Source organism: Pyrus communis, chromosome 14 (assembly GCF_041283825.1).
Source record: "Pyrus communis isolate YQ-2024b chromosome 14, ASM4128382v1, whole genome shotgun sequence".
NCBI lineage: Eukaryota > Viridiplantae > Streptophyta > Magnoliopsida > Rosales > Rosaceae > Pyrus > Pyrus communis.
This window is the reverse complement of record NC_142578.1, coordinates 25,773,199-25,786,477: the sequence shown is the minus strand read 5'-3', so window position 1 is coordinate 25,786,477 and position 13,279 is coordinate 25,773,199. Positions and strand designations below refer to the sequence as shown.

General features: G+C 36.9%; 2 protein-coding genes across 4 annotated transcripts; both read left to right on the top strand.

Annotated features, from left to right (window-relative positions):
• Positions 1–149: 149 nt before the first annotated feature.
• Positions 150–3,811, top strand: LOC137712663 (NADH--cytochrome b5 reductase 1). Of its 2 annotated transcripts, none has more exons than XM_068451783.2 (9): positions 150–493; positions 1,438–1,579; positions 1,711–1,801; positions 1,930–2,007; positions 2,102–2,182; positions 2,273–2,362; positions 2,740–2,805; positions 3,263–3,349; positions 3,465–3,811. In XM_068451783.2, exons 1-9 carry the CDS (start codon positions 388–390, stop codon positions 3,555–3,557), a joined length of 834 nt encoding a protein of 277 aa, XP_068307884.2. In that variant the 5' UTR covers positions 150–387; the 3' UTR covers positions 3,558–3,811. The 2 variants fall into 2 exon arrangements, with proteins under 2 accessions (XP_068307884.2, XP_088540470.1); XM_088684344.1 differs by having other exon boundaries at positions 347–813; positions 859–1,579.
• A 2,086-nt stretch (positions 3,812–5,897) lies between these two features.
• Positions 5,898–8,994, top strand: LOC137713965 (putative arabinosyltransferase ARAD1). Of its 2 annotated transcripts, XM_088684343.1 has the most exons (3): positions 5,933–6,196; positions 6,321–7,643; positions 8,160–8,994. In XM_088684343.1, the coding sequence occupies exons 2-3, from the start codon at positions 6,675–6,677 to the stop codon at positions 8,712–8,714; spliced, it is 1,524 nt and encodes a 507-aa protein (XP_088540469.1). In that variant the 5' UTR covers positions 5,933–6,196; positions 6,321–6,674; the 3' UTR covers positions 8,715–8,994. The 2 variants fall into 2 exon arrangements, with proteins under 2 accessions (XP_068309427.2, XP_088540469.1); XM_068453326.2 differs by having other exon boundaries at positions 5,898–7,643.
• The last annotated feature ends 4,285 nt before the right edge of the window (positions 8,995–13,279 follow it).

The window sequence follows — 13,279 nt, the reverse complement described above, 5'->3', positions numbered from 1 at the left end:
TAATCTTAAAAATTGGTCTACCTACCATTAACAAAAATTAATCCGAAATTTTTTTATATAACATGATAAAAACATGACAAAATTTCGCATGGGAAAAGACATGAGAAATTAATTGGAGGAGTAATATCATCCCTAGTTTATTGAGAAACGTTGTTTTGAGAACGGTCCCGGGTTAAGTAATCGTTTCTATGGGCGCCTGCAACTGTGGGTCAGCATCGTTTGGTGTACCAAAGACCGGATCCGTCAGCCCACCATCAACGATTTCACCTACCACCCTATCACCTCCAACTCTCTCACTGCTCTTCATACACTGTACTATATATGGTTGATATCTTTTGATAAAATCAAGAAGCAAGATCATTTTTTTGCCAAAAACCCACAAGTAATATGGATTTCTTAGAGTCACTGGATCCCCAGATCCTTGTGGGTGTAGCTGTGGCTGTTGTTGTTATTGCGGCTGTTGCTTATCTCTTCTCCTCCAAGAAGCCCAAAGGTTTGTTTTTTTTTATTTTAATTGCCCCTTTTGTTCTCCTTTCAATTTTTTGTGATTAGTTGGTGGTTTCCATAGCTTTGATCATACTTATGGTTGTTCATTCGAGTGTTTAGTGTTGGGTTATGAATATGTATTATTTTTCTGTGATTTTTGTCCGGATTGGATTTGGAGGAGTAGGAAAAGTTTGGTGCTTTGTGATGTACTCTTTTGTGATATTTGTTTGAGTTGTAATGATCATTGGGTAATAATATTTCGATTAAGATTGATGCTTGATTTTTGCCACTGTCACTAGTACTACAGTGCAGTATTTCTCGTCCCTTGTAAGTAGAGGTTTTAAGTTCAGTTCGATACTTAATTGTAAGTAGAGGTTTTAAGTTCAGTTCGATACTTAATTATTATTATTATTGCATGCCCATTGTGTGGCTTAGCCAAAATTTCCGCTAGAGTAGAACATTGTTGTATCCAAAAAAGTTTGATGCTTGATTTTAAGGAAAAGGGTTATATGTTATCCGGTAGAATGGCTTATAAAGTAAGAGGATCACTTTCTGGAAGACAATGGTGGACCAAAGCCTTAATCTTCAAATTCTTCTTTTTTCCTTTCTTCATCCTTTTGTAAATATACGAATCAAACATCGAAAAGCAGGACTATTTTAAACGTTTTGTATATCTATTTGAAGAGTTTGAAAATGTTTTGTCTTTAATATCTGTTTTATTTAGTTTGAAGAAATCCTAGATTTGACCATTTTACTTCTAGTCCTTCTTGTTTTTGCCTTTTTGCCCTTCTCGGTAGTCAAATGGCAGCTTCTACTCAAGTTTCCTTCAGTTTTGTGTGTTAACAATGTAAGGTATACAAAACTGGGTGGACTCATTGTGTGTGTGGCCTTTTTCTAAACATTGACCTTTAAAATGTGTAAAATGCCCCACATCATTGTGTATGTTTACAGGCTACTTAGATCCGGAGAATTTCAAGGACTTCAAACTTGTCAAGCGCACGCAGCTGAGCCACAATGTGGCAAAGTTTAAATTTGAACTTCCAACACCTACAGCAGTTTTAGGCCTTCCAATTGGACAGCACATAAGTTGCAGGTACGATTGATTCATGATGGTTGATTCACTGAATGTTTGTTGGAAATTCTGATCGATAAAGAGGAAGTTTGGATGATTTTTGTCTTGATTGTATCGTTGTAGCTTCTTATGTGATATACTTTGTCGAATAGGGGCAAGGATGCGCAAGGAGAAGAGATTATCAAACCATATACCCCAACTACATTGGATTCTGATGTTGGATATTTTGAATTGGTTATAAAGGTATTTTATCTGTTAACTTGTAGGGAGATTCACTTGTACCTTCACTTTGTTGAAAAATGGAAACAGAGAAAAATGTACATGTAGTTATTTTAAACAGGTATCATGTATTGGATATTTCTTTGCATCAGATGTATCCTCAAGGAAGAATGTCACATCATTTCCGAGAGATGCGTGTTGGAGATCATCTTGCTGTCAAGGGACCGAAGGTACACATTTTATCTGCTATTCAAATGTGTTTGGCAATTAAATCATATAAATCCTACATGCTAAAGTTGATCTCTGAAATTTTATGGTTACCAGGGGCGTTTCAAGTATCAACCTGGCCAAGTTAGAGCATTTGGGATGCTTGCTGGAGGGTCTGGAATCACGCCAATGTTCCAGGTATGTATGTTTTACCACATAAGAGTACAATTTGTTCTTTCGTTGCTCTAGTCTTGGAGAATATTCTCACCTTATCTGCGTCCACTGTAGGTTGCGAGGGCAATATTAGAAAACCCAAAAGACAAAACGAAGGTGCACTTGATCTATGCCAATGTGACATACGAGGACATTCTCTTAAAGGTATCCTGCTCTCCCCTTTGTATCATGTATCGTGTTTTGTATCATCTTTGCATTGTCTACGTCTTATGTTTATTTGATAATTTATACTACCACTGGTTTGGCCCATTCTTTCACCAAGGAACCAACATATTGGGTCAGTATAAGATGTTAGCAGGATGGGTCTACTAATGCGGTTTAATTTGATATTTCTTAGTTGACTATACAATTCCCACTTAGATGACCTGCCTTGTTGAATGTGCAGTGAATTACATGCTCGGTCTGTATATAGTCTAGGAAGATGTTATTTGTTTTCGGCTTTGACATTGAACTGGGAAGTAGGAATTGTAGTACATGAGAATTGCAGTCATGTAATTGGAATTCCTTCTGTTTGTTTGCAGGAAGAGCTGGATGGCCTTGCTAGGAACTACCCCGATCGCTTCAAGATTTACTACGTCTTGAATCAGGTTAGCTGCCTTTCTCTTGCAGTATTTTCTAAAACTCTTTTTCTTCCCGTTGCTTTCTCCTGGTGTTTTTGAAAAAACTTTGAGTTTTATCCTGTAGTTTGCTACCAGAGTTCGCTATCAAGCCAAAATAAATTAAAATGCCATGAATTCCGTTTCTATTTTTACCTCTATGTGTGTTTTGAGAAGGATGGTCTTCAGCTTACCGTGAATTATATTCCAACTTCTAGTGGTTCAAGATTTATATTTAGAAATACATACTCTACTCAAATACTACTACAAAGTTCTCCTCATGGAGCGTGAAGTTGCCATCTTCTGCTTCAATGCTATTATTTCGTTACTGTGAATGATATTCCGTCCTTTTTTTGTTAGTGTTGACTCCTAATCCTTATGTTGTATGCCATGACTGACGACCTTTATGTTTTTTTTTTCACTGCCTCTGAAAACGGTTACTTCACAGCCTCCGGAAGTATGGGATGGTGGTGTTGGCTTTGTCTCAAAGGAAATGATTCAAGAGCACTTGCCAGCCCCGGCGCATGATATTCAGGTAAGTGAATCTAAAAGCTTGCAAACACGCGTTTCCATTATCGCGTTGTTAGATATGAAAAGTCGCTAGCGTATTGTTATAAGCGAAGTGCTGACGTTGTCCTTGAAATCTGCAGATTCTGAGGTGTGGTCCGCCCCCGATGAACAAGGCCATGGCTGGTCACCTTGAAGCACTTGGATATGCACCGGAGATGCAGTTCCAGTTCTGATCGTTCTGCACGGTCTTCTACAAACGCTGTAATCAGAGGTTTCGCGGGTCGAGCGAAGGACTTCCATTCATTGGAACAAGTGAATTTAGCACATTCTTTGCTTTAAAAGTCGGATGGAACTTTTTACACGGCAATTGTAATTGTTAAAGTGGACTCCTTTGGTTCAAGAAGGGATGTTGGATCTTGTTTCTGATGGTTTGGGATCGGAATTTTGGATTAATCCTAGGAATAAATTCACTTTACTACAAATATAAGCAACTCTAAGCACCCTTTTCATCTTTTTTTTTAAATTCTTAAAAATCTCGATTGAACACACCAGTGAAGACGACCTAACAACTCCAAATCTTCTCGGAAACATTTGAATTTTTGCCGAAATTCATAAATGGTTAAAAATGTGTGGTAATTGTTATATTAATGTGAGTTGAACCAAACACCTCTTGTTAACGAGATTCTCAAAAGTGTGACTTGTCAAGAAATCTCTGTCATCTCATGTTTTTAGCACAATATTTGTTAAGGTTGATGTGGAAATTAATGTTAAACTGTGAGATGACAGAGAATCCATAGGAAGTTTCCTTAGCATTTCTCTACTACTAAATCATACTGCTATTAATACACTTTTCTCTCCTAAGTCCAATGTTCTAAAAAACGGACTAGGCGGCTATGAGCCGAGGCGTTTTCTTGCAAATCGGTGGGAAAAATCAGAGGCGGAGCTAGGCGGTTATTATTATTATTTTTAAATGAAATTAAAGAATAAAATAAAAAATCCTATCTAAGTCTAAGTGGTTTAAAATTGTGAACTTGTTATACATGTGTCATCGTACAATACTTCTCATTGTAGTTATATGGCATATATGCTTAATGTGTTTTTAAATTTTGGACTTGTTGTATACTCTTTTTGTATTTTATCATTCTTTTATTATCTTATCCATGGATTTCATACAAGTATAATTTTTTGTAAGTGTTAATATGTACTTATTTATAAGATATACAAGAAATTTACCTAAATCCGCCTAGACGCCTACCTAACCACTAAGCGCTAGGCTTCAACCCGCCGCTTGACTAGCGCCTAACGTTTTTTAGAATCTTACCTAAATCATAGCCAAGCAAACTAGTTTTATCGTCATTGATTAAGTTTATCATCGTCATGTTATATGTGGCAAGGAAGGTGAGAGACAACATGTCACTGGACAAAGTCTCTCCATGCCTAGACAAAATCAAAATAAAAATCAATAAGGTGAAAGGGACCGTTGCTAACTAGGTCAAATAAAAAAAAAAGGCAAGACCAAGTCATATACCCGTTCCAACTGGCTAAAAATGATTTACATTGAACAAATTTCTGTTGCAATATTTCAGTCTCATAATACAATGCCATAAGAAATGAATAATGTGACGATAAATTTATTTCACGTAAGGAAAAATGTTTTAATGTGCTGAGAACATTAACTCGTACACTAGGTATCATAATAAAAATGATTGGTTACTTGAATTTTTTTTCAACCAATTATATTATACCATTTAATATGCCAAATGATGTTTTTAACGTACTGAAAAATCTCTTCTACGTAAATTAGTCTCCCAACTAAGAAAATATTTTTATTTGCATTAGTTGCATTTGTAGATCCCAATTGAGCATCAACGAGCAGATTGCATAGTTTGACTCAAAATGTCCACTATTTTCAAGGAGATCCATCAATTCGTGGCTGTTTTTTATGTTAAAAAAGTAGAACAACCAGTGCGTAGTTGTTGATTGTGAAGAGAGTTGTTAACAAATATGATTATTTTATTTTATTTTTCAAATAATATTTGGATCAAAGATTAAGTACACCCCACTATTTTTAATTAACAACCCGATCGAGTTAGTAAAGCATCTAATATTCTAAAAAAATAAAATAAAAAATAAAACAAGTAATCGAGGGGAATAGAGATGTTACACTGGTGATTTGTCACGTTATCGTAACATATTGTATATTACTTTTTAATAAGCCAATCGAGCATTAGTATGAGCATTCCGTTGGTGTACAATGTGACACATTCACATTGAATTTCTCTTTGTTTTGCTTAACTTTGAATTGGTGAGAATCTCATGCTACTATTGTTTTGCTTATCTATATGATGTATCGAGAAGAAAAATTACACTAAAAATGAAGTTTTTTTGAAAATAAAATATCAAGTATATCGATCGTTATCGAAGAGTCGAAATCAGAAGTTTCTTCCAAAATAACGTGTCTTGATAAATAGAGTATTTGTTTGTTAGCCATAATTAGCATAATTATGGTTGAGTTAAACTTAAGTAGCAATAACAATACTTTTTATAAAATAAAATACAAAAATTAAAACAAAGAAATTAGAAATTATGGAAAGTCCATTGAAATTGCGAGAACAGATGAGCCCGCTTCAACAGATAGACCCTATTCCAACGCTTCCTTCTTCCCACTCCTTTGCTTCTGAGATAAAAACTCGAATTCTCAGCTGGCAAATTCGTCACCTACTCAACAAAAATACCAACCGTGGCGATTGGTTTTCATCCACGGTACGAAATCCACGCCATTTTCTTCCTTACCAAATCAACACACCCACATTGGATTTCTCTCTGTTTTCTCTTCTTCTGCTTCAGCTAGATTCTGGGTTGCTTTCCTCTGGTGGGTTTGATCACATTTGATTGGATTTCACCTGGGTTTTCTGTTTTTTCTCATCTGATTTCATCTGGGTTTTCTTTTTCTAAGCTGATTTTCTCTCTATATTGTTCTTGTTCTTCAATCGTAGCCAGTGTAGCGAAATGGAGAGAGAAAACAATGGTGTGAAAGCGTAATGAGATATGTTTTCATGGGTTAGTTTCACTATCTTCAATCTATATTTTGCATTGGATTACCAATCTTAGCGTTTCTTCTCTCTTCTGGGTGTTGAAAGTTTCCGCATTTTTGTGGTGGTGCTGGGAAATGATTGATGGAAATCTGTTCCGATCAGTGTTTAGATTCTTTCGGCTTAATGCCGCGGTTTTTGTGATTCCGTGATGTGTTTCATTGATCATTTAGTCTAATTCTCGTTGGTTTTCATGGTTTTCGATTTTTCGGGTATTGAGTATCATGATTCATTGAATCCTTTGGGATAGGAATTACAATGGCCGAAAGGAATGTTTCGTCCCTCGCTGTCATTACTCGAAAATCTTTGTTCTTTTTGTTTATAGTTACATCAACACTCTTCATATTATCTTGGTTCTTTGTGTTGCGTTCGACGGGCAGTCCTCGCTTCATTGACCATAAATTGTTACCCAATTCCAAGTTTAATGCCGTGATGGACAGTAGGAGTTCTGGAAGTGAGAGTCAAAAAGATGTCGAACCCTCAACTGGGAATCGAGCAATCCTTGTGGATAATGAGGAAGAAGAAAAGCCATCATCTTCATCCCAAGAAAAAGAAGCGTCCCAAGCTAACAATGGTGTCAGATGTAACACGAATGAGAAAGTAGTTCTCAAGGTGTTCATGTATGATTTACCCCCCGAATTTCATTTCGGACTCTTGAATTGGAAACCCCAAGGGCGTGGCGTTTGGCCAGATTTTCATACTAAAATACCTGCTTATCCCGGTGGGTTGAATTTGCAACACAGTATAGAATATTGGCTGACACTGGACCTCCTTGCTTCGGAACTTCCCAACCCACCAAATGCTCGTGCTGCAATGAGAGTGCGCAATGCTAGTGAAGCTGACATTATTTTTATACCGTTCTTTTCTTCCTTGAGCTATAACCGATTCTCCAAGAGAAACCCGCACCAGAAGAAAAGCAATAATAAGGTGCTGCAAGATAAATTGGTGAAGTATGTGACTGCTCAAAAGGAATGGAAGAGATCAGGGGGAAGAGACCACTTAATTGTGGCTCACCATCCAAATAGCCTTTTAGACGCGAGGATGAGTCTATGGCCTGCAACATTCATACTTTCGGACTTTGGGAGGTATCCTCCAAACGTAGCAAATGTGGAGAAAGATGTCATTGCTCCCTACAAGCATGTAATCAAATCCTATTTGAATGACTCGTCTACTTTTGATAGTCGGCCAACTTTGCTGTACTTCCAAGGTGCGATATATCGAAAGGATGTACGTATTCTCTCCCCTTTATTTACTTTTGTTGGTTGTTTCTTCAGAATTGTCTGCTCATACTCATAGTCATAGGAAAGCTAATGTTTTTTCTTCCTTATTTCCTTTTACATAGATGCGTTTCGATGTAAAATCAATAATATCTGGTTCTAAATCTGCATATGTTGCAGTGGTCAAGACAACAATCTTAGTTGCATAGGTTCAAGTATAAATTTATTGTTTTTACTGTTGACGCGGGCTCCAGATATGGCGTACATATCGGAGGCGATTCAGGATTTCAGAGTTACATGTTAATTTGTTCGTATAGTTTGCTACGGAAAAGGAGATGCATTATGCCGAAAGAATGCAACATAAAATGTTTGCTCATTCTTTTAAGCTTCCTTTTTTGGTTCATTCACTGTTTATGTTGTCAATTTTTGCCTTGTTTCTTTCTCTGTCTTTCGTTTTCTGTTTTGGTCTAGGTTGTTTGTTCATTCCTAACTCACGGCTCTTAACTTTCCGGTTCCACATGCTCAGGGTGGCTTTGTTCGGCAAGAGTTATTCTATCTTCTACAAGACGAAAAAGATGTTCATTTCACATTTGGGAGTGTTCAAAAAGATGGAATCAACAAGGCCTCCCAGGGTATGCACACCTCCAAATTCTGCCTCAACATAGCCGGTGACACCCCATCATCAAATCGCCTCTTTGACGCTATTGCTAGCCACTGTGTCCCCGTCATCATCAGTGACGATATTGAACTTCCGTACGAGGACGTGCTTGACTACTCTGAGTTCTGCATATTTGTTCGAACAAGGGACGCTCTTAAGCAGAACTTTCTCGTAAACCTCACCAGGAACATTGGGAGGGACGAGTGGACGCGAATGTGGAAGAAGTTGCAGGAGGTTCAGAAATTCTATGAGTTTCAGTTTCCGTCAAGGGAGGGGGATGCTGTCCAGATGATATGGCAAGCAGTTGCTCGCAGAGTTCCGGCTATCAGAATGAAGTTATACAAGTCTAGACGATTCTCTCGAACAGTTTCTCGGAAGGAGACGGGGTTAAGCAGGATACCGTCACCAAGTAACTTTTGGTAAGACGGGGGAATTAACACTGTCTCTGCAGATTTTCTGACTATTAACAACCACACAGGACTAAACTACAAGAAACAACATTGTGCAAACATCTTCATTTGCTCCAACATTAGAAAATTAAATTGGATAAGTTAGCTCTACGCCTTCAAAACCGATTCGTTCTTTGCTCCTACTCACGATAGAATTCAGATGGTAGTCATATTTCATTTCTAAAGAAAAGGTTGTCATCTGTAAACTCATAATATTTTTATCTGGTCACTTGCATCCGACATTCTTACACGCATTTCGTCCTTGTCATTGTGTTGTTTCGTATCAACGAACTGGCAAAATGATCGTTTGGATGATCGTACCGGTGAATAGGCTTGCATTTCTTGTCAATATGTATGATTTTTCTGGGTTTCTATTCCCTTCATGGGGACTGCTCTGTTTGGCCAACTTGATGTAGACTGTGGTCTGTTTTTTCCAATTTGCATGAAAACTTGAAAGGACGAATGTGTGCAGGAAATAAAAATTGGTGGTCAAATTTACATAAATTAGTTGTTTCAATCTGACATTATAATCAAGTTGGAGGGCCAATATGCGATTATTCAAGTTTCAAAGCACTTAAAAAAGAAGATAGTTTTCGACAAGGGGGGCAAGTTGAATTGGAATTTTTGATTTGAGCTTTCCAATCCAATATTTTTCGACTTTGTAGCACCTTAATCAAATTCGACGTTCAAAAATTGAAATCCGAAATTTTCAAACAAGTTTAGAACGAAATTGGAATGTATTTGAATTTATTGAAATACATTGTGTTTTCCAGTCTAACTCTTCAGGATGACTAATTTATGTTGAAATAATGGAAAACAATCATGTCTATGCATTCTGGTGCAAATTTGATTCTTACCGATTCTCTTTCTCCCTAGTAATTAACTATTTAACACACTAAAAACGCTATCCTTGTCATAAAGAAAATTTCATTAAAACCAAAACTCCACTAGTTGTCTCTTATAAAGCGGATTATTGCCACTACGGTACTATATGGTAATCTCCTTAGGTTTACAATCTTGACCCTTCAAATTGGTGGGGCATATTCAAGATTTTAGGATTTGACTTTTGTATTTAAGAAATCACTATATCAACGGCAGATGTTGATTGTATTAAATACATGTACCACAGGAATTATTATCTGATCATCAGATAGAGATTGTATTAAATATATGCAATTTTAGGCCGTCAGTTCGAATGAATTGAAAAATAAAAAATAAAAAATTAATGGTGTATAGAAGGTAAAAAGGGGTGTATGGATAGCAACAATCAAGTTTTCCGAATCAAATTACAGACTTAGATGCTAGAAAATACAAAATGTGACTATCGAAGGCAGGCCTAAATCTTCGACCGTGGAAAAAACGAACTGATAACTCAACAACCATTGATAGCTTGTTTACGTGCCCGTAATCGGAATCAAAACAAGTAGTTGAATTCCGATTACAGAGTATTGAATCGTTTACTAATTTTGAAGGAATCAAAAGTGTGGTGGGGCCCACACGAAAGAGGGAATCCAACTCCACAAATTGGAGGAATTGAAATCCCTATATGGATGTGGTATTTGAGTTCCGAGAGATTGAGGTAATGGGAATGCATTTTTCCTGCCTATTATGCCCTCTGATTATTTTTATAATTTCAAGTCTACCACTCAACTCACCGCTCCCCACCCTCCTTGCGCACTCTGCTTCATGCGGCACACCTCACCTTCCGGTTCCACCTCCTGGTGCGACCTTCACTACCCAACCCACCAACGCACCCCCGTGTGACCTTCACTACCCGGCCCACCAGCTCAAGAACCCCATCCACGTATCCTGAAACCGGATTCAAAAATCAATCACCCAAATCCTGCAAAGAAACAATTCAAACTAGACCGAAACCCACAAATGCGGGGAAGCAATCACTCAAAAACCCAAAAAAATTATGAAATACTTTGCAGGGAGAAGAGGTGGTGGCTATGGGGTAGGGTGAGTGGGGAAGATGGAGGTGAGGACAGGGATAAAGGATATGAAAAATTGCAAGGAGAGAGGAGTATTCTATTCAACTGGGTTTGAATAAGGGCATTATTGATACCACGGGTCTCCTCGAGGAAGAAAAGAGAATTGTGGCTCTAGTGAAGAGCACTGGTACTTCCAAGGGAAGCACCGAAGTAGGGAAGGATGAGATTTGCAGAGATTTTCTAATAAATTTGTATACAAATTTAATTTTTTTGAAGAAGGGCATTATAGTAATCACACTGATTTTCATTCCGATTCAGGTGAATAAGTAAATAACTTATATGAATTCAGTGCTATTTTTATTCCGATTCCAGAATATTTAAGTAAACAGCTTCAATATGAATCCAATTCTGATTCCTCCTCAATTTAATTCCTCATCAATTCAATTCCTCTTATTTTAATTCCAATTACATAAACGGGCCATGAATGTTTCGGAGAATGCCAAGCAAAACCTACATAAGCTGCTGCTGATAGCATCCTCGTCAACGCATACTGTCAGATGATCTCTCCTTTGTTTTTACCGGAACATCTCTGTACATTTTCACTTGTTCCATCAAAGTTTCCCGCCGTGGTATTGCTACCTTGTTATTCGGATCAAACAGTAGTACTTCTTCAAATGCGTTCAGTGCATCCTTAAAGTCTTTCCTCTTTTCATAAGCATCACCTAGGTTGTTCCAAGCTGTGACGTAGCCCGGTTGAAGCTTCACGGCAGTTTCAAACTGCGTAATTCCCTTAGCAAGTTTACCCTCACGGACATAACTGACACCGAGGGCATTGTAAACCTATTCAAATATATGAAATGTGGAAACCAATATCAGAAAATTCATAATCCAAGTCCAAACATATGATGTAAAGAAAAATACAATCTGATTTAAATGGGTGGATGGGATTACAGTTCAAAACATGAAAAGGGTACATAGACTACAAAATCATGTGAAACTCGGGATGTGTAGACACCCTGAACACACGAACAGATACAATCATACATAGCACTGAATATGCATTGCTCAGAATGACAAGTTAGTGCTAGGGATGGGCAAATACCCATTGGTTATAGGTAATTGCGGTTATACGTTCATTTAAATTTGACGGTTACGGCTATGAGTAACCATTTAGATAAATAAATGGTTATGGGTATAACTGTTTACCCGTGAAATTTAAATGGACGGTTATGGGTATTACCCGCGGTTATAAACGGATACCCATTTAACCGTTTATTTTAATATATGTAAAACTAATAAATAAATAAATAATTAGTTTCTAACTAGGTTTAGTATCCCGAGATATATTTGGTTATAAAGGGCCATATAATATATATATTTATGCCTCACTTGAAAAAAAAATATAGTTATAGAACGGGCTAATGTTTAATATATGTGATTGAATGTGCTAAAACATTAGAGTGTTCAACACTTTTGTTTTGAAGTCTTTTAGAGCTTTGACCAATTCAAGGTAATGATTACCTTGAACATTTAGAAACATGTTATTATCAGATGATGCGTACCTATATATATTATCAGAGTTGTTAGAGATTGAAGTGAAACGAGAACCATGTATTATTCTGTTTATTTTCTTCACTAGTATCAGATAAGAGAATTGAACATAGAGAGGGACAAATGAGGAAAACATGATTATTACTTTCTGCTTTTCATCTTTTTGTATTACCCACACCATACAAACATATGTCTCTTTTAATGCATGTAAAAGGCTTACACACCAAAACAATAAAAACCAAACTTCTATTATTTAAGCAATATAATTTTGACTTCTATTGTTCTACTTTCCACCCTTAGCCATATGTGGTTGTTTTCTTTATATGGGCATTCACACCAATTTCACAATAGAAATTATTACTTAAGTATTTATAGTCTCAACAACTACTAGTGTTAGTAAGAAACAATTCAAGAATTAATTACAAAAAATAAAAAGGCACAACTTTGTATTACTTGTAGGGCAAGTAACCCCATTATTTTTCTTAAAAAAGGCACAAGGTACAGAGAAATATCATCACAGTAATTCCCAAGCCTATATTTTCTCCTTATGCAGATGCACCCCTCTCTCTCTCCTTTAGTTAAATTTAGGTCACAACGCATTGTTAAACACGCTCCTGACACTGAGCTAAGGAACTGAATGCTTGTTTACTACAAAGCCGTTCACAATATTCGTCAAGCAATCCAAGTAATCTACAAAACATGGTTTCAATTTCGATATTTTTTCAGCAATGATTGCATGAAACATTCACCATGAAGCATGAACTCTAATTTTACGTTTTTTTTTTTTTTTTTTTTTTTTCAAATTATAGATTCAGCTTAAATTTATTGTTCTTATAATTGTGGTGAATTGAATATGTATGAATAAGAGAAGAAAAAAAATGGGATTTTTCAAACCCTACACACATAGGAGCCGCAGCCTGAAGCCGCTCTTCCCGAGCCACCAAGTCGTTCCTGCTCCAAAACTCTAAGATCCAAAACAAAGCCATTTTGTATCACCTATCTTGCAGACCTGGGCTGCCTCCAGTTGACCCGCAACCCAATTGGGCATATGCAC